General features: G+C 37.9%; 1 protein-coding gene across 7 annotated transcripts in view; it reads left to right on the top strand.

The window, feature by feature from the left end:
- Nucleotides 1-20,343, top strand: part of DMD (dystrophin) — a 2,248,143-nt gene that overhangs the window by 897,202 nt on the left and 1,330,598 nt on the right. For all 7 annotated transcript variants that reach the window (XM_059157899.1, XM_059157902.1, XM_059157904.1 and 4 more), the window contains exons 28-29: nt 10,597-10,731; nt 12,375-12,524. In XM_059157899.1, the coding sequence (XP_059013882.1) occupies nt 10,597-10,731; nt 12,375-12,524 (285 nt within the window). The remainder of the gene's footprint in view (nt 1-10,596; nt 10,732-12,374; nt 12,525-20,343) is intronic.

Here is a 20,343-nt window from a genome sequence, read left to right as displayed (position 1 = left end):
TTTCCCTTTTATCTATCTCTGCGTATTGGATTCTTTGTATTTTTGTGAAATTTGTCTTCTAGTTCTCAAATTATCTCCTCAACTGACCGTTTCTGTTTAAATATACTCATTTCTATATACGCATCTGCCTATGTACACATTTGGATAGGATTTTATATTTTTCCGAAGACCTTGTTTTCCATTTCTTAAGATTTTACTTGGTTATTTAGAAAATTTTTTTCTTCTTTTATGTAATGTTTTGCTTTTGCATAACTGATTCTATTTCTTCTTTTTGTTAAACAAATTAAACCTATGCAGTCTGTTTGGTTGAGAAGTCTCCATGAGTAATGAGCACGAAAGAGTTTTGATTTTCCAATAACTGTAACCACCAATGTCAACCCTCATTTTCTGCCTAGTAATTGGCTTCCTAATCACTATTGCTGTCTGATCCCATGATTTTTCATTAACTTTTAGTTATTAAAGTTTAGTGTTATTTAAATTTTGATATCATAGTTTGTTAACATCTTCCATTAGTCTAGATTAATATGTGGCTGAAGCAATTTATACAAAGGTGGGAGTGAGAAAAAAAATGATTTAAGCGTCCACTTCTCCCATTCAGTTTCTGGATAGTGATTGTGTAGTATTGGTTTAAGGGATGATAATGAGGGTAAAATACTTTCTTCACATAACTCCCTTTTCTTTGCTGGTCACAGTTGCTATACCCTATTATTAACACCCATAGACATCTATAATGATGAATATGTCATCACCAGATTCTATAGGTTATCACCACTGATCTGGCTTGTTCACTGTAGACTTGATGTGATCTTTGGGGATCTGTATTCATATAGATTGTGAGCCCCCCAAAAAAAGATCTTATATTCATTCATGGTGCCTTGGAGTATTCAACAAAATTTCAGGCTGACTCCTGCCAGTAAGCTTAAACCACATTCTCCTGAAAGTTACATCTTTTAAACCCATGCTTCCATGATGCCCTGAAGTCTTATTTCTCCACCATATTTCAGCTTAGCCAGCAAGCTCTGGCATATCCCATCTCCCATAACTCCTTGATTCTTCCTTGGCCATACCAGCAGCTCAGTAGGTAATGCATGCCAACCATCTCTTTCAGAATGTACCCACCCATTTGATGAGCAGTATTATTTTAGATCCTTTAAAGAAAAGGGACCAGATGGGTTTCCTCTAAGCACACAGTAAAAAGTTAAGAAAAAGATTTGCTCCAAGGGCACCTGACTGATTCAGTTAACAGAGCACATGACTCTTGATCTCGGAATTGTAAATTCAAGTCCCACGTTGGGTGTAGAGTTTACTTTAAAAGGTAAATTTTGTTTAAAAATTGCCTCATTTTCCAGTCTTTCTTTCTTCATATCCCCCCATTGCCATCCCCATCAGTTCCCTCTGTTTAGACCACAGCTTGTGAAAACAAGTTGTAGAAGTTTGTTTGTTTGTTTGTTTGTTTTAAACATAGAATATAGGGAACTTAGCCTTAAGCTCTTAAGTATGAACTCTACTTGCCAGTCTCAAGAAAAAAAGAGATCTTACTGGCAACTTTTAACAGCAAGCTAAAGTTATTTATTATCAAATTCCCTACCATTGTGTCATCTTTAGATTATAAGTTGTCGATTCTACATTCATTACAACTACTGACTGCCTCAAATGGCAGTAAATTTCCTCACATGGCTTGTGATTTTTTGTTTCTGAGTTCACATGTAGTAGGAATTGATTTTACTGGAAATCCTTTCTGCTCTGGGCTGTCTGAGGGTCCTCATGAGTTTTTTTTTTTTTTTTTTTTTTGCTTGTTTGTTTTTAATGTTTCTACCAGAGTCCTAGAAATGTTATGTTACATTCTACTCTCATGTGTAATATAAACTTACATTTCAGTTTCTGGTGGGTGAATCATTATTTTCCAACTAAAATCCAAAGGATTCTCAGCTTTCTTGCTAATTCCTTGTACTCGAGTGGATGGGGATTTTATAGACCTTGTTTCCAGGAGAGGTGAGACACAACTTTATGCTCTTCCATGTGTGAGGCCAGTGCCCCTTTCTTCATCCCAAATTAGTGTTGAATACCCTAGCTTGTGTGTCATATACCCTGTTCTGATATGCCAGTGTTGTTCAGCTTCGCCTCCCAACCTCTGCATGCACTTAACTTCCCTCTTTGTTTCTGCTTTGGGAAGATTTTCATATTTCACAGAGCAGCCTGATGAGCTTAAATGTTGCCCTTTATGCTTTACCCAGCATTTCAGTGTCACAAAAGCAGTGGTGGGTGGATTGCCACATCAGCTCCACTGACCATTTTGAATGGAAGTTTCCTTTTTCTTTTGTCATCTCTTCAAAGCCATGGTGAATTCTGTGATTTCCAAGTAGTTTTGAGTTCCAAACTGCAAAGCTTAACAGTTATTATAAGTGGCTTTTAGCTCCAATTCAAACGGCAAGACAACATTTTATTTTGCAGAGGTGACCTGTAAAGCCAGTGCATTCAGCCTCTTCAGCTGTGTCCTTCAGATGCATTGAGGACACAAGAGGCCATCCATCCTGACAGTTAAACTGGCAAGGTAGTTCATTACCTTAATCTGCACCAAAGTTAATAAGACACATTACTAATCACATCTCCTTATCTTCAAAGATCTGAAGTAACCTGGGGTATTTAAGGAGATATTTATATTTTCCCACTGGGATCTTTGCCCAGAAGGAAGATAGCCTGTAGTCCAGCAGGAGCTGGAAATGACCCAGATTTAAGATTTCTGTCACCTTTTAAAGCAAAATACTTAATTTCACTTTCTGTAATAAACAGTACCTGAAATACTAAGCAGGTATTTGTAGGGTGGCAAGACAGGTTAGACTGATACTTTTCATCAGTTTAGAGAAGGAATGTCTTCTGTCATTTGCAAGGGTTATAGGCAAAGTGAATATATGGGAAATCTGACAGAATTTTTGGTTTCTCCTACAATGAAACTTCCTTCCTTAGCGGGGAGGAAGCAGGTGAATAGTGATTGAAGGAGTAGTGGGACGGGGAGTAGCAGGTGGTAGTGATTGAAGTACTGTATGTATAGGCTTGTCCAATATTTACAGTATCAAATCTAATGGAAAATGAACATTTTTGTATTCATATCCTCTAGCGTATCTTCCTGCTTTTTTCCCAATAGACTTTCTTTTCCCAATTTGCCTTTATTGTTTCTTTGCTTAAAAAAATGTTTTATCACACTCAAATGAATACCTAAATAATGTATTGCTCAATTTCACTTGTTTTGAGCATTACGAAAGATCATAACCTTAATATTTGGGTTTTCAGGGCTTGTCCATATTGCCCAGCATTTCTGTGTCAGAAACTCATCCATGTTTGTTTTGTTTGATGAAATTTGCATTTTTACTTCTGTGTTCTCTGTTTAAATGTAGTACAGTGTGTCTCTACATTCTCTGTTTAGCAGACATAAGGTTGTTTTTAAAATTTTGGTTATTACCAAAAGTGCTAAAATGAACATTCTCTTAACTGTCTTTGTTGTCCACACAAAGCAGTTTCTTTGAGGACATATATGCAAAAGTGGAGTTGCTGGATTGTGGGGTATGTGTATATTCACCTGACTGAGAATGATGGATTGTTTTCCAAAACAGTCATTTTAGTAGACACAGCCACCAACAATAAATACAAATTTTTGTTAATGTGTACCTTTTTTTACACTTAGAATTATGAAATTTCTCATTTGCGTCAGTCAACCTGGTACAAATACCATGTAATCTTGACTTACATTTCCCTGACTGCTAATGAGATTGAACATATTTTCATATATTTGTTGGATATGCATATATCTTTTTCTTTGAAATGGTGGTTTAGGGTTTCCATTCATTTTCCATTGGGATGTCCCTTTACCTTTTAATTGGCTTGGGGACATTCCGTTTTTACTCATCTGTTAGAAATTTTGCAATTGTTTTCTTCAAGTTTTTAGGGTGGTTTTCAATTTCTTTATGGTATCTTTTGATAAATAGAATGGTTTAACTCTACTGTAAACAAATTTATTCAGGTTTTTTGGGAGGTTGTTTTTGTTTTGCGTTGTTTTTTACAAAATGTCTTATTTAAGATATCCTTTCTCATCTCAAGTTTATAAAATACTCTTTTGTATTTTCTTTTTTTTTAATATAATTTTTTATTTTTTATAAACATATATTTTTATCCCCAGGGGTACAGGTCTGTGAATCACCAGGTTTACACACTTCACAGCACTCACCAAAACACATACCCTCCCCAATGTCCATAACACCACCCCTTTCTCCCAAAACCCCTCCCCCCAGCAACCCTCAGTTTGTTTTGTGAGATTAAGAGTCACTTATGGTTTGTCTCCCTCCCAATCCCATCTTGTTTCATTTATTCTTCTCCTACCCACTTAAGCCCCCATGTTGCATCACCACTTCCTCATATCAGGGAGATCATATGATAGTTGTCTTTCTCCGCTTGACTTATTTCGCTAAGCATGATATGCTCTAGTTCCATCCATGTTGTCGCAAATGGCAAGATTTCATTTCTTTTGATGGCTGCATAGTATTCCATTGTGTATATATACCACATCTTCTTGATCCATTCATCTGTTGATGGACATCTAGGTTCTTTCCATAGTTTGGCTATTGTGGACATTGCTGCTATAAACATTTGAGTACACGTGCCCCTTTGGACCACTACGTTTGTATCTTTAGGGTAAATACCCAATAGTGCGATTGCTGGGTCATAGGGCAGTTCTATTTTCAACATTTTGAGGAATCTCCATGCTGTTTTCCAGAGAGGATGCACCAGCTTGCATTCCCACCAACAGTGTAGGAGGGTTCCCCTTTCTCCGCATCCTCGCCAGCATCTGTCATTTCCTGACTTGTTGATTTTAGCCATTCTGACTGGTGTGAGGTGATATCGCATTGTGGTTTTGATTTGTATTTCCCTGATGCCGAGTGATATGGAGCACTTTTTCATGTGTCTGTTGGCCATCTGGATGTCTTCTTTGCAGAAATGTCTGTCCATGTCCTCTGCCCATTTCTTGATTGGATTATTTGTTCTTTGGGTGTTGAGTTTGCTAAGTTCTTTATAGATTCTGGACACTAGTTCTTTATCTGATATGTCGTTTGCAAATATCTTCTCCCATTCTGTCAGTTGTCTTTTGATTTTGTTAACTGTTTCCTTTGCTGTGCAAAAGCTTTTGATCTTGATGAAATCCCAATAGTTCATTTTTGCCCTTGCTTCCCTTGCCTTTTGCGTTGTTCCTAGGAAGATGGTGCTACGGCTGAGGTCGAAGAGGTTGCTGCCTGTGTTCTCCTCAAGGATTTTGATGGATTCCTTTCGCACATTGAGGTCCTTCATCCATTTTCAGTCTATTTTCGTGTGTGGTGTAAGGAAATGGTCCAATTTCATTTTTCCGCATGTGGCTGTCCAATTTTCCCAGCACCATTTATTGAAGAGGCTGTCTTTTTTCCATTGGACATTCTTTCCTGCTTTGGCGAAGATTAGTTGACCATAGAGTTAAGAGTCTATTTCTGGGCTCTCTATTCTGTTCCATTGATCTATGGGTCTGTTTTTGTGCCAGTACCATGCTGTCTTGATGATGACAGCTTTGTAATAGAGCTTGAAGTCCGGAATTGTGATGCCACCAATGTTGGCTTTCTTTTTCAATATCCCTTTAGCTATTCGAGGTCTTTTCTGGTTCCATATATATTTTAGAATTATTTGTTCCATTTCTTTGAAAAAGATGGATGGTACTTTGATAGGAATTGCATTAAATGTGTAGATTGCTTTAGGTAGCATAGACATTTTCACAATATTTATTCTTCCAATCCAGGAGCATGGAACATTTTTCCATTTCTTTGTGTCTTCCTCAATTTCTTTCATGAGTACTTTATAGTTTTCTGAGTATAGATTCTGGGTCTCTTTGGTTAGGTTTATTCCTAGGTATCTTATGGTTTTGGGTGCAATTGTAAATGGGATTGACTCCTTAATTTCCCTTTCTTCTGTCTTGCTGTTGGTGTAGAGAATTGCAACTGATTTCTGTGCATTGATTTTATATCCTGACACTTTACTGAATTCCTGTATAAGTTCTAGCAGTTTTGGAGTGGAGTCTTTTGGGTTTTCCACATATAGTATCATATCATCTGCGAAGAGTGATAATTTGACTTCTTCTTTGCCGATTTGGATGCCTTTAATTTCCTTTTGTTGTCTGATTGCTGAGGCTAGGACCTCTAGTACTATGTTGAATAGCAGTGGTGATAATGGACATCCCTGCCATGTTCCTGACCTTAGCAGAAAAGCTTTCAGTTTTTCTCCATTGAGAATGATATTTGCGGTGGGTTTTTCATAGATGGCTTTAATGATATTGAGGTATGTGCCCTCTATCCCTACACTTTGAAGAGTTTTGATCAGGAAGGGATGCTGTACTTTGTCAAATGCTTTTTCAGCATCTATTGAGAGTATCATATGGTTCTTGTTCTTACTTTTATTGATGTGTTGTATCACATTGACTGATTTGTGGATGTTGAACCAACCTTGCAGCCCTGGAATAAATCCCACTTGGTCGTGGTGATTAATCTTTTTAATGTACTGTTGAATCCTATTGGCTAGTATTTTGTTGAGTATTTTCGCATCTGTGTTCATCAAGGATATTGGTCTATAGCTCTCTTTTTTGGTGGGATCCTTGTCTGGTTTTGGGATCAAGGTGAAGCTGGCCTCATAAAATGAGTTTGGAAGTTTTCCTTCCATTTCTATTTTTTGGAACAGTTTTAGGAGAATAGGAATTAGTTCTTCTTTAAATGTTTGGTAGAATTCCCCCGGGAAGCCGTCTGGCCCTGGGCTTTTGTTTGTTTGGAGATTTTTAATGAATGTTTCAATCTCCTTACTGCTTATGGGTCTGTTCAGGCTTTCTATTTCTTCCTGGTTCAGTTGTGGTAGTTTATATGTTTCTAGGAATGCATCCATTTCTTCCAGATTGTCAAAGTTATTGGCGTAGATTTGCTCATAGTATGTTCTTATAATAGTTTGTATTTCTTTGGTGTTAGTTGTGATCTCTCCTCTTTCATTCATGATTTTATTTATTTGGGTCCTTTCTCTTTTCTTTTTGATAAGTCTGGCCAGGGGTTTATCAATTTTATTAATTCTTTCAAAGAACCAGCTCCTACTTTCGTTGATTTGTTCTATTGTTTCTTTGGTTTCTATTTCATTGATTTCTGCTCTGATCTTTATGATTTCTCTTCTCCTGCTAGGCTTAGGGTTTCTTTCTTGTTCTTTCTCCAGCTCCTTTAGGTGTAGGGTTAGATTGTGTACCTGAGACCTTTCTTGTTTCTTGAGAAAGGCTTGTACTGCTATATATTTTCCTCTCAGGACTGCCTTTGTTGTGTCCCACAGATTTTGAACCGTTGTATTTTCATTATCATTTGTTTCCATGATTTTTTTCAATTCTTCTTTAATTTCCTGGTTGACCCATTCATTCTTTAGAAGGATGCTGTTTAGTCTCCATGTATTTGGGTTCTTTTCAAACTTCCTTTTGTGGTTGAGTTCTAGCTTTAGAGCATTGTGGTCTGAAAATATGCAGGGAATGATCCCAATCTTTTGATACCAGTTGAGTCCTGATTTAGGACCGAGGATGTGATCTATTCTGGAGAATGTTCCATGTGCACTAGAGAAGAATGTGTATTCTGTTGCTTTGGGATGAAATGTTCTGAATATATCTGTGATGTCCATCTGGTCCAGTGTGTCGTTTAAGGCCTTTATTTCCTTGCTGATCTTTTGCTTGGATGATCTGTGCATTTCAGTGAGGGGAGTGTTAAAGTCCCCTACTATTATTGTATTATTGTTGATGTGTTTCTTTGATTATGTTATTAATTGGTTTATATAGTTGGCTGCTCCCACGTTGGGGGCATAGATATTTAAAATTGTTAAATCTTCTTGTTGGACAGACCCTTTTAGTATGATATAGTGTCCTTCCTCATCTCTTATTATAGTCTTTGGCTTAAAATCTAATTGATCTGATATAAGGATTGCCACTCCTGCTTTCTTCTGATGTCCATTAGCATGGTAAATTCTTTTCCACCCCCTCACTTTAAATCTGGAGGTGTCTTCGGGGTTAAAATGAGTTTCTTGGAGGCAACATATAGTTGGGTTTTGTTTTTTTATCCATTCTGATACCCTGTGTCTTTTGACAGGGGCATTTAGCCCATTAACATTCAGGGTAACTATTGAGAGATATGAATTTAGTGCCATTGTATTGCCTGTAAGGTGACTGTTACTGTATATGGTCTCTGTTCCTTTCTGATCTACCATTTGTAGGCTATCTCTTTGCTTAGAGGACTCCTTTCAAGGTTTCCTGTAGAGCTGGTTTGGTGTTTGCAAATTCTTTCAGTTGTTGTTTGTCCTGAAAGCTTTTAATCTCTCCTTCTATTTTCAATGATAGCCTAGCTGGATATAGTATTCTGGGCTGCATGTTTTTCTCATTTAGTGCTCTGAAAATATCATGTCAGCTCTTTCTGGCCTGCCAGGTCTCTGTGGATAAGTCAGCTGCCAATCTAATATTTTTACCATTGTATGTTACAGACTTCTTTTCCCGGGCTGCTTTCAAGATTGTCTCTTTGTCACTGAGACTTGTAAATTTTACTATTAGGTGACGAGGTGTGGGCCTATTCTTATTGATTTTGAGGGGCGTTCTCTGAACCTCCTGAATTTTGATGCTCGTTCCCTTTGCCATATTGGGGAAATTCTCCCCAATAATTCTCTCTAGTATACCTTCTGCTCCCCTCTCTCTTTCTTCTTCTTCTGGAATCCCAATTATTCTAATGTTGTTTCGTCTTATGGTGTCACTTATCTCTCGAATTCTCCCCTCGTGGTCCAGTATCTGTTTGTCCCTCTTTTGCTCAGCTTCTTTATTCTCTGTAATTTGGTCTTCTATATCACTAATTCTTTCTTCTGCCTCATTTATCCTAGCAGTGAGAGCCTCCATTTTTGATTGCACCTCATTAATAGCTTTTTTGATTTCAACTTGGTTAGATTTTAGTTCTTTTATTTCTCCAGAAAGTGCTTTTTTATCTCTCAAGAGGGTTTCTCTAATATCTTCCATGCCTTTTTCGAGCCCGGCTAGAACCTTGAGAATTGTCATTCTGAACTCTAGATCTGACATATTACCAATGTCTGTATTGATTAGGTCCCTAGCCTTCGGTACTGCCTCTTGTTCTTTTTTTTTTGTGTTGAATTTTTCCGTCTTGTCATTTTGTCCAGAGAAGAGTATATGAAGGGGCAAGTAAAATACTAAAAGGGTGGCAACAACCCCAGGAAAATATGCTTTATCCAAATTAGTAGAGATCCCAAATCCTGAGGGGGGAGAAAGTGGATAAAAAGAGGTTCAAAAAGGAAGAAAGAAAAAAAAGAAAAAAAAAAAAAAGAAAAAAGAAAAGAATTAAAAAAAAAGAAAACACCTTTCAGAAAGTGGGTGTTTTTCTGTTTCCAGAATTGCTGTTCTTCTTCTCTTCGATCTGCCGATGGATTTTCAGGTGTTTGCAATCTTTAGATAAGCTATCTAGCTGATCTCCGGCTAGCTGAAGTAGTCTCGGCCTGCTACTTCTCCGCCATCTTGACTCCTCCTTCTCTTTTGTATTTTCTGGTTGCAATCTTAAAGTTTTGCTTTTTTATATATGACTATGTTTGTGTATTACAGTAATCATTTTTAATACATATCCAAAGCCATTTTAAAATAGTCATATCCATAGTTATGAGTCATATTCTTCCTAATATACCTCAAGGAAATAATTTGAAATATGGAAAAAATGTCTATATTCATGGTGATCTTCACCATAAATTTATTAGCAAACAAAACCAAAAATAGGCTAACTACCCAATAAGTTTTGACTGTTAAAAAAAGAATAATACAGCCACTTATATGGAAATTTAGATTTTCATTAAAGATATATCTTCCATTTTTTAAAGATTTTATTTATTTATTTGACAGAGAGAGATCACAACTAGGCAGAGAGGTAGACAGAGAGAGAGGAGGAAGCAGGCTCTCGGCTGAGCAGAAAGCCCAATGCAGGGCTCAATCCCAGGACCCTGAGATCATGACCTGAGCTGAAGGCAGAGGCTTAACCCACTGAGCCACCCAGGTGCCCCAAAGATATATCTTCTTAGTAATACAGAAAAATTATATGATATAATGTTTAATGAAAAGAGCTGTGTAGCTAAATCTTGCTTTAATGTTAGCTATCATATTACATGCATATAATAAAGTTTAAAGGAGCTCACAGAAAACTGGTCATGTTTAAGGTTTTGCAGTGTTAGATCTCTATATATGCATTTTTGTGTATGCTTTTTTTTATTTTACAGATGGTAATGTTGATGAGATTTTTATTTATAAAAGTAAATCACTGACTCTTTAATTAATTTTTATGGTAAGATGTTTCCTTAATGATTAGTAATTATAAACGTATTAGCTGATCAACATGACTAGTTGTTTTTTCAGTTATCTACTGCAAAGGAAATGTGAACAGTATAAAATAAACATGTTCAATTTTTACAGCTTTAAAAATGAAAATTCCAAAACCCCACAGTCACTCCTATCATATATTTCATATGCAATATGTATTTCTTTCTTAGGAAGTTTGGGCGTGCTGGCATGAGTTATTGTCATACTTGGAGAAGGCAAACAAGTGGCTAAATGAAGTAGAATTCAAACTGAAAACCACTGAAAATATTCCTGGGGGAGCTGAGGAAATCTCCGAGGTGCTTGATGTAAGTTGTGACTTAATCGAAATGATAATAATTCATGTTATGGATGCCCAGGACCAATTAGAAAAGAGCTGCCGGGGAAACAGTACAGAGAGTGTGGTTGCCCTGCCTCTCCCGGCTCTGGTGCTTTGGAAGAAACCTTTGTTTCTTCTGTAACCCTTCTAGTCTCAAGTTTGTAAAGATGATTTAAATAACCTTTTCCAGAGGACATTTGCCTTTTTCTATATTACAAAGTTCTACGTTGATACATTTCTTTACCTATTTAAATCCACTAGAGACTCACACAGACAGTGTGAAGGTACTGTTTTGCTCCTTCAGAGCAGAGCTACACAGGATGATCATATAAACCATTACTTCCAGTTTAAAGCTACATTTATTGAATTGAAACATAATTTTAGATTATTTAAAAGCATAAATTTATACCTTACAGAATGCCGTGAGGTATAAATGTGCATGCTCTGATATTAGGAATGTATCTTTAAAATGTTCATACATTTTGGTACTACAGAATATTAATACATTTTCAGGTTTTATCTTGAAGACGTTTAAAAAGTAAAATTTAAAGGAATTGTCAGGTGTAAACTTTTGATTTATGTGAACTTCTCACAATAATCATTTCTGTTCTATACATTTTATTGTACATTTGGTTAACCCTTTGTGTATAATGAATATGTAGTTTTGCCATCTGTATTGTATATAGGGCCATTTGCAATGCAACCCCTGTGTAAATATGCTAAAATAACCTACATAAATTAAGATGCAAAGAAAATGTAAAATGCCTCTTCAGATAGTATTAAGATTCTAGAGTGTTATAGTAGAAACCTAAACATCATATATCCAACTTCCTTATTTTCTCAAGAGGATTGTAAAACCTGAAGAGTTATCAGAGAATAATGAGACTGGTCTCAGGTGAACTATAATTTTGGCCTTGTCCTATTCAGGGATGTTAACTGACCGTGCATTCCTTGTCAATCAGCAATGTGATGCATCTTCCAAAAAAAGTTGAAGCACACACAGTGCATTAGTAGAAGGATGGTGTCCAGAACAAAGGGTGCAGTGATGCACTTATCCTATTAAATGATCAGACTAAAGGACTTCAGCCTCCTCTTTATTGCTTTTCTGTCCAAAACTGGCTGCTCCACTTACAAGCTATGTGTGTGGGGAAAAATTATGAAGGGCACGATTTCTTCTAGAGGTTGTATCTTTTTTTTTTCCTTTTTAATTTAGGAAGGGAAACTCTGCTCTTGAATTTCTACCTACATATCGTTTTTAGAGTTACATCACTTAGCCACCACTAGATATAAGAGAATATTTAAGTATTTTAAAGTATTATTAAGTATTAAGAATATTAAGTATTTTACCTTCCCAGGTTTAAGAGTAGAGGACCTCTAGGAAGAATGTGGCTGTGGATAATTTTTAAGTGGCCCATTCCACAGTCCTGCCACAAGCTCATGAGGATACACATGGAGAAACATCATATTTTTTTAAGTAACAATGGTCTTTGATGTTTTATTGTCTCAATTCAATACTGCTTTAAATTGTTTTTAACTTAATGATATGTAAATAAGAAGATACTGAGCATTTTGTGTTAATTCAGTATATTTAGAAAAAGAAGGGAAATAGTAATTATTGCAAATATCTTTCAGTCACTTGAAAATTTGATGCAACATTCAGAGGATAACCCGAATCAAATTCGCATATTGGCACAGACCCTAACAGATGGTGGAGTCATGGATGAACTGATCAATGAGGAACTTGAGACATTTAATTCTCGGTGGAGAGAGCTACATGAAGAGGTATGGCCATAAGAGTAAAAAATCTTTTTAAACTGATTTGCATAAATACCTAACAAATACTTGCAGGTGTCTCAGGAAAAAAAAAAAAAAAAGAATACTTTAAATATTAGCTCAGCTTCCAGGTTTTAGAAATTGTCATGTGCCAGACATGAGTACATTATTTACATGTGTCTTCTATCATTTTATCTTACAGAAACATTATAAAGGGTGAATTTTAACAGGAAACAGAGATATACCAAATACAGTAAAATGCTTAAGTCCACAAGCTGTAAATAGATTAACAATTCAAAATCAGATCTTATTTGACTACAGGATTCTTTTCCCTACCCAAATTAACCGATATGTGTAGGTATCCTCATCTCTTTCTCCTTCTTTCCCTTTCTCCCTCTCCCCCACCTCTCTCTCTCTCTCTCTCTGTGTTTTAAAGAATTATTTATTTGAGAGAGAGAAACATGAGAGCACAAGTAGGGAGAAGGGGAAGAGGGAGAAGCGGAAGCCCCCCTCCCACCCCAGGCTGAATAGGGAGCTAGCTATAGGGCTTGAACCCAAGACCCTAGGATCTGACCCAAAGGCAGAGGCTTAACCGACTGAGCCATCCAGGCATCACTTCCACCGTTCTCAACATGTGCATACATGTTACAGTCATGTGTAGTCTGTTAGTCATATGTGTGATTCTCTTAGTACTCTAGATACTCTTTATGCTTCCCAAGTAACACTAAAGAGCTTTAATTTATATATAACAGAAGAATTTTCATATGCAAAAATTATACCATGTGTTTTCTGAATGTTTTCAATCAAAATTAAGAGAAAGTAACATATTATTCCAAATCAAATAGTGTTTTGCATATACTCTCCTAAATCAAGAATGGATTATTTGTCATAAAGAACAAATACATTATAATGGAGTTTAGTTTCGTATCCATTTATTTCATGTATCTCTAACATGTGAGACAGTGTTCTAAGGTTAGCCAATCAGTAGGAAATTTTTCTCTCCATTACTCATAGACAGTGAGCAGTTAAGCAAAAATTCACTGATATCTTAGTGTGTTCAGAACATAATAGCAACAATATCCTTATAAGATGCAAAAAAAAAAGGGGCTCCTGGGTGGCTCAGTGGGTTAAGCCTTTGCCTTCGGCTCAGTTCATGATCTCAGGGTCCTGGGATCGAGTCCCGCATCGGGCTCTCTGCTCAGCAGGGAGCCTACTTCCCTTCCTCTCTCTCTGCCTGCCTCTCTGCTTACTTGTGATCTCTCTCTGTCAAATAAATAAATAAAATCTTTAAAAAAAATAAGATGCAAAAAAACAAATTGTGTTAAAAGTTACCACAGAGGACTTGAAAACACAGAAAAACAGTGTAGACCTGTGTGAGTCAGCACAGGAAGGCATTTGGGGTAGCTTTTCTAAAGAAAATTTACTGTGAATGATTGGTGGTTTTTTTTTGTTTTTTTTTAAGATTCAAAACATTTTTTAAAAGTAATCTCGACACCCAGTATGGGGCTCGAACTCAAAACCCTGAGATCAAGACCTGCATGCTCTACTGACTGAGCCATGAAGGCAGCCCTGTGAACATTTTAAAATCAGAACGGGAGATAGCCAAATGGGTGGGTGTAGGAGGGTAATCCCAGACAGGTAGACATACACATGCAAAGAATTGGAAGCATGAGGCTGGTTATCAATGCACATCTGCAAACCATTAGGTTTTGCCTGAGTGTAAGGTACAGGTGGGGGAGTGTTGAAGGTAGACCTGAATAAGTAGGCATCAGCAAGATGACTGAGGGAAACCAATGCTTCTCAAACAGCCTGGTCTATAAGCATGCACTCAGAGAACACTGAAGGGTTTATAATGTCAGGAGGAAGGGCCACCTGGGTGGTACTGTTGGCTGAGCATCCGACTCTTGTCTCTGACTCTGACATCTTGACTCTGACTCAGGCCGTGATCTCAGGGTTGTGAGATCGAACCCCAATTCGGGATCAGCACTCAGTGTGGAATCTGCTGGAGATTGTCTCTCCCTCTCCCTCTATCCTTTCTGCTCATGCTCATTTGCTCTCTCTCTCTCTCTCTCAATAAGTAAATAAGTAAATATTTTAAAAGATTTTATTTATTTATTTGATAGAGATCACAATTAGGCAGAGAGAGAGGAAGGGAAGCAGGCTCTCTAAGCAGAGAGCCAGATGCGAGGTTCGATCCCAGGACCCAGGATCATGACCTGAGCTGAAGGCAAAGGCTTTAACCCACTGAGCCACCCAGGTGCCCATAAGTAAATATTTTAAAAGAATGTAAGGGGGAAAGGAGAGGAGCAGTGCTGTATCAGCTTATATTACCTCTGCAGTGACTGTGGAGAGTAAGTGGTCTAAAAGATAGGGAGGTTTCAGGTGGTGAGACCAAGGAAGGAGTGGTATTTTTAGGTCAGCTGAACACAAGGGCAATGGTAATAGGTACAGTGAAAATGAAAAATCTAGGAGAGCATCTAGGTTTCTGATTCAGGTGACTGGATAGCTATTTTTCATAAACAAGATTGAGGAAATGAGAAAAAAAAAGCGAGTTTGGAGGTAAAAAATCACATGTCACTTTTTATCTCCATTGATCCTGCAGTGCCTGCTGAAGTTTGATACCAACCAAAAGTAATCCCTGAGTCAAGGACTTAGGTGCTATTAGTTAATTTGAGAGATAATACCAAGAAGGACACATGAGGGATTGGAGAAGGAAAGCTTAGACAGTTGATAAAGGGTACTTTTAACAGTGGGTTTCCAGTGGGAGTGACCAGGCTAGTCCTACTGGGAACTTTAAAGAAATCATGTACAATACCAGTGTCAGAGAGCATGTTCTGAAGTGTCCCAGTGAGCTGATGGAAACTGGAGTGTTTATCCACCAATTTCCCTCTGTTTCTGTTTGAGGATTGAAAGAAGGTGCATAAAATCCCCCGCTTCTGAGCTGTTGAACGCAATCCAATTAAAAAATATGGGTGCTTGAGGTGGGTGCTTATGGAAATGCCACCACAGCTTTAGGTGAACTCACAGCCATTGAGGTTAAGGGACTATGTGGTAGGGTATCAGCAGGGTCTACTAGAATTCTTAGGGAGTGTCTAGCAAGGATTTTCCATAATTCAGGAAAACAGATACATAAAGGGATCCAGAACAGTTATACAGATGTGGGATTTACCAGGCCACATGCTAGTTAAAACTCTAAAGTTCATGACATCACCCCAAGTAAGCCCAAGGAAAACGAATCATGGACAGAATTTAGGAATTATGCATAAAATCCAGGTTTAGGCAGGGACACCTGGGTAGATCATTCAGTTAAGCATCTGCCTTCGTCTCTGGTCATGATCTCAGGGTCTTGGGATTGTGTCCCACGTCAGACCCCGTGCTGAGTCTTTTTGCTCTCTCCTCTCTCATGAATAAATACAATCTTTAGAAAAAATCAAGGTTAGGCAGAGGAAGCAGTGTTTCCAAAGGAAATGAGAATAAATGGTCACAGAGGTTATGAGGAGACGAAGTTAAACGCAGGGTGCTTAGGAGGTAGCAGTTTATAAAGACAAGCCATGAAAAAAAAAAAAAAAGTCAGATACAATAAGTAGGCCTGGTAAGATGAAGACAGAATTGGGCAAAAAGGACATTACTTATGATATTTACCAGAATGGTTTTGGTGGCATTTCCCTGGGGATAGACAGAACAGTGCTGGGGCATTACAGAAGACATTAGGGAAGAAGAAGGAGGAAAGCAAAGTTTGTACTATGCTTGTAAGGAGCTTGGCTATGAAGAGAAAGAATGATCCTAAGAGGGATGGTAGCTGGGGGGGGGGGGGGGGTATGTAGGAAACCTTTTGTTGTTTAAGTGGAGGAGAGGTTTGATCTTGTAAATTAGAACGAAGTGTGGAGTAGGAGAGCCTACCCAACCCCTCAGTGACCTTAGGGCAGATTGAGGGGGAGGTGCCTGTCTTTCCTGAACACTTTAGTCACCCTTTCCCCCTATCAATGTGAGGGACTAGGGATTGGCAAAGGGGATCCCAAAGAGTCCCTTGGCCTCTCACTTCTTGTTGCACTGTTGTTCGATGTGAGCAAGAGTAGTCATTTGTAGATGGCAACTAATTCGAAGTTCATTTAAATTTGGGTTTTGTTAGGGAATTGTAGTATGCTCTTACTTATATTTGACTTAGTATCAGAGTAGAAATTGCACTTCAAGCAAAAAATCAAAAGTCACATTGTAGAACCAACCTTAGCTAAGCTGTGAAAAGGCCCAAATTGTAATCTTTAACAATGTTCAGAGTATCTATGCTCTCCTTAGGAACAGATCAGTCTCTAAACCTGACCTTGGCATTGGTCTTATTTATTTAATATTCTTGCAAACCTTTAGTAACAGAGAAACTACTTATGCTCTTATATTGCAAAGTGCTTTGGTGTGGAACCAGGCATTTTCCCCAAATAAATAAAAATTCAACTCAGAAACATACCTTGATTGAAAACCTACTCTGCTAAAAAAAAAAAAAAAAAAAAAAAAAAAAAAAAAAAAAAAAAAAAAGAAAAGAAAAGAAAGAAAGAAAGAAAAAAGAAAACCTACTCTGCTATATCCATATTGAGTTACTAAAATGTTGGCTATAGAATCAGAAAACCTTAGGTTAAATAGCCCCTTGTTATTAGTCAGGGTTAGACAGGCCACAGAAACTACACAGCTAGAAAGCTACCTGTGACTGGTGCTGTTGAACTGAGGGAAATAGGCTGGGGCACCAGGAAGCTGCCCGTGGATTTGTCCCCCACCCCCATGATGAAGTTTCCACTGGGTCACCCACAGAGCTTGCCAGAAGACACCTGTAGAGGGTGCTGCTAAAATTTATGGGAGAGTTAGGAACAGTGGAGTTGAGCTCCACCAGGCATCCTACAGGTCAACCCAGATCCAAGGGAGCAAGAAGGAATGACAAACACACTGGAATGGGGAAATCTTTACTTCCCCAGGTGTCACTTCCAGTGCCCTCTACTGACAAAGTTTAGCATCAGGTCAGGGGGCTAGGAGAAATATTTTGAGTATCAAATGCAGATCACTGTTTAGAGGCAGTAAGTTGATAACTGGCACATCCCTTCATAGCTCATAGCTTCATGGCTCCTGTTTCATAGTGATCTCCTGAGCAAAACATAAAATACTGTGTGGAAAGGGCTTACTGTAGTGCTAAAAGCATAGTACATATTCAATAAGTGCTTGGCGTTTTATTTTTGCTAAATTGTGTACTATATTACCTACCCTTAAAGCTATGTGTGTAGGGCGCCTGGGTGGCTCAGTGGGTTGAGCTGCTGCCTTCGGCTCAGGTCATGATCTCAGGGTCCTGGGATCGAGTCGCGCATCTGGCTCTCTGCTCAGCAGGGAGCCTGCTTCCTTCTCTCTCTCTCTGCCTGCCTCTCTGCCTACTTGTGATCCCTCTCTGTCAAATAAATAAATAAAATCTTAAAAAAAAAAAACTATGTGTGTATAATGTTTTGTGTTTGTGTGTATGCACGTGTATCCCACCAGGGGAAGAGATAAACAAACAAATATATATATATATATATATTCCAATATGAAAAACAATTAAATATGCACACCTCTATTATTTAGTTAAATGCCAAAGACTGATAAAAGGACTCCTTTTCATCCCTTAAATCTTAAATTGGAAGGTCTCCATTTCTACTTCAGTAGTCAATTAGGCAGAATGTTATAGTAACAATAAATAACTTGAATTAAATAAACTTGAAACCACTACCAGTCCTGGCTATGCTTATATGAATTATCTAGCCTGAGAGTAATTTGGCAACGAGGAAAAAAAATTTTTTTGATGCTTTATAAGTTTGATGAAACCATATATTTTGGAGATAACATCCTACTCAAATTCCATGGTGCCAGTCATTAAAGAGCTGGTATGACTTTAGATATATGATGTTGACGTAAAAGGATGGGTAGTAACAGATTTTTCCCATTTCGCAAGGTCTAAGCTGGGTTCTTTGGTCATTACCAAACTACGTAGGTAATAAACCAAAACCTAATAGGTTGTTAGCTAAATTAAACTTTTGGGGTGTTCCCATTGAATATTTGGTTTAAAAGACTTATGTTTTGATGCACTGTGGAAAGAGTCTTGGGATAAATTATTGGAGGGTCTGAGGAAATAAAATGATTACAGTAACAGTTTTAAAATTGATTTACTTTCCAAAAAAATCTATGATGCTTTAGATTGTTATAGTGAAAAATTCTAACATTGTTTCAAACCTTAGTTTCCTTGATTTTTGTGCGGTGGGGTTGGCTAAGGAAAAAGTTTTTCCATGAATAAACAAAGTGTCCCTTCACCTGAAGATGGGCCTAAGCCCATTCTCTTCTCAATTAAATGTGTATGTGAGAGGTTTGTGGGTTTTTTTTTTTTTTTACATTTCTTATTTTATTTATTTTTTTTTAATTTTTTATTTTTTATAAACATATATTTTTATCCCCAGGGGTACAGGTCTGTGAATCACCAGGTTTACACACTTCACAGCACTCACCAAAGCACATACCCTCCCCAATGTCCATAATCCCACCCCCTTCTCCCAAACCCCCTCCCCCCAGCAACCCTCAGTTTGTTTTGTGAGATTAAGAGTCACTTACGGTTTGTGTCCCTCCCAATCCCATCTTGTTTCATTGATTCTTCTCCTACCCACTTAAGCCCCCATATTGCATCACCACTTTCTCATATCAGGGAGATCATATGATAGTTGTCTTTCTCTGCTTGACTTATTTCACTAAGCATGATACGCTCTAGTTCCATCCATGTTGTCGCAAATGGCGAGATTTCATTTCTTTTGATGGCTGCATAGTATTCCATTGTGTATATATACCACATCTTCTTGATCCATTAATCTGTTGATGGACATCTAGGTTCTTTCCATAGTTTGGCTATTGTGGACATTGCTGCTATAAACATTCGGGTGCATGTGCCCCTTAGGATCACTACATTTGTATCTTTAGGGTAAATACCCAATAGTGCAATTGCTGGGTCATAGGGCAGTTCTATTTCCAACATTTTGAGGAACCTCCATGCTTTTTTCCAGAGTGGCTGCACCAGCTTGCAGTCCCACCAACAGTGTAGGAGGGTTCCCCTTTCTCCGCATCCTCGCCAGCATCTGTCATTTCCTGACTTGTTGATTTTAGCCATTCTGACTGGTGTGAGGTGATATCTCATTGTGGTTTTGATTTGTATTTCCCTGATGCCGAGTGATATGGAGCACTTTTTCATGTGTCTGTGGGCCATCTGGATGTCTTCTTTGCAGAAATGTCTGTTCATGTCCTCTGCCCATTTCTTGATTGGATTATTTGTTCTTTGGGTGTTGAGTCTGCTAAGTTCTTTATAGATTCTGGACACTAGTCCTTTATCTGATATGTTGTTTGCAAATATCTTCTCCCATTCTGTCAGTTGTCTTTTGATTTTGTTAACTGTTTCCTTTGCTGTGCAAAAGCTTTTGATCTTGATGAAATCCCAATAGTTCATTTTTGCCCTTGCTTCCCTTGCCTTTGGCGTTGTTCCTAGGAAGATGTTCCTGCGGCTGAGGTCGAAGAGGTTGCTGCCTGTGTTCTCCTCAAGGATTTTGATGGATTTCTTTCGCACATTGAGGTCCTTCATCCATTTTGAGTCTATTTTTGTGTGTGGTGTAAGGAAATGGTCCAATTTCATTTTTCTGCATGTGGCTGTCCAATTTTCCCAGCACCATTTATTGAAGAGGCTGTCTTTTTTCCATTGGACATTCTTTCCTGCTTTCTCGAAGATTAGTTGACTGTAGAGTTGAGGGTCTATTTCAGGGCTCTCTATTCTGTTCCATTGATCTATGTG

This window comes from Mustela lutreola, chromosome X (assembly GCF_030435805.1).
Source record: "Mustela lutreola isolate mMusLut2 chromosome X, mMusLut2.pri, whole genome shotgun sequence".
NCBI classification, from domain to species: domain Eukaryota; kingdom Metazoa; phylum Chordata; class Mammalia; order Carnivora; family Mustelidae; genus Mustela; species Mustela lutreola.
The sequence above is the reverse complement of the archived record's forward strand: the minus strand, read 5'-3'. Positions and strand labels throughout refer to the sequence as shown.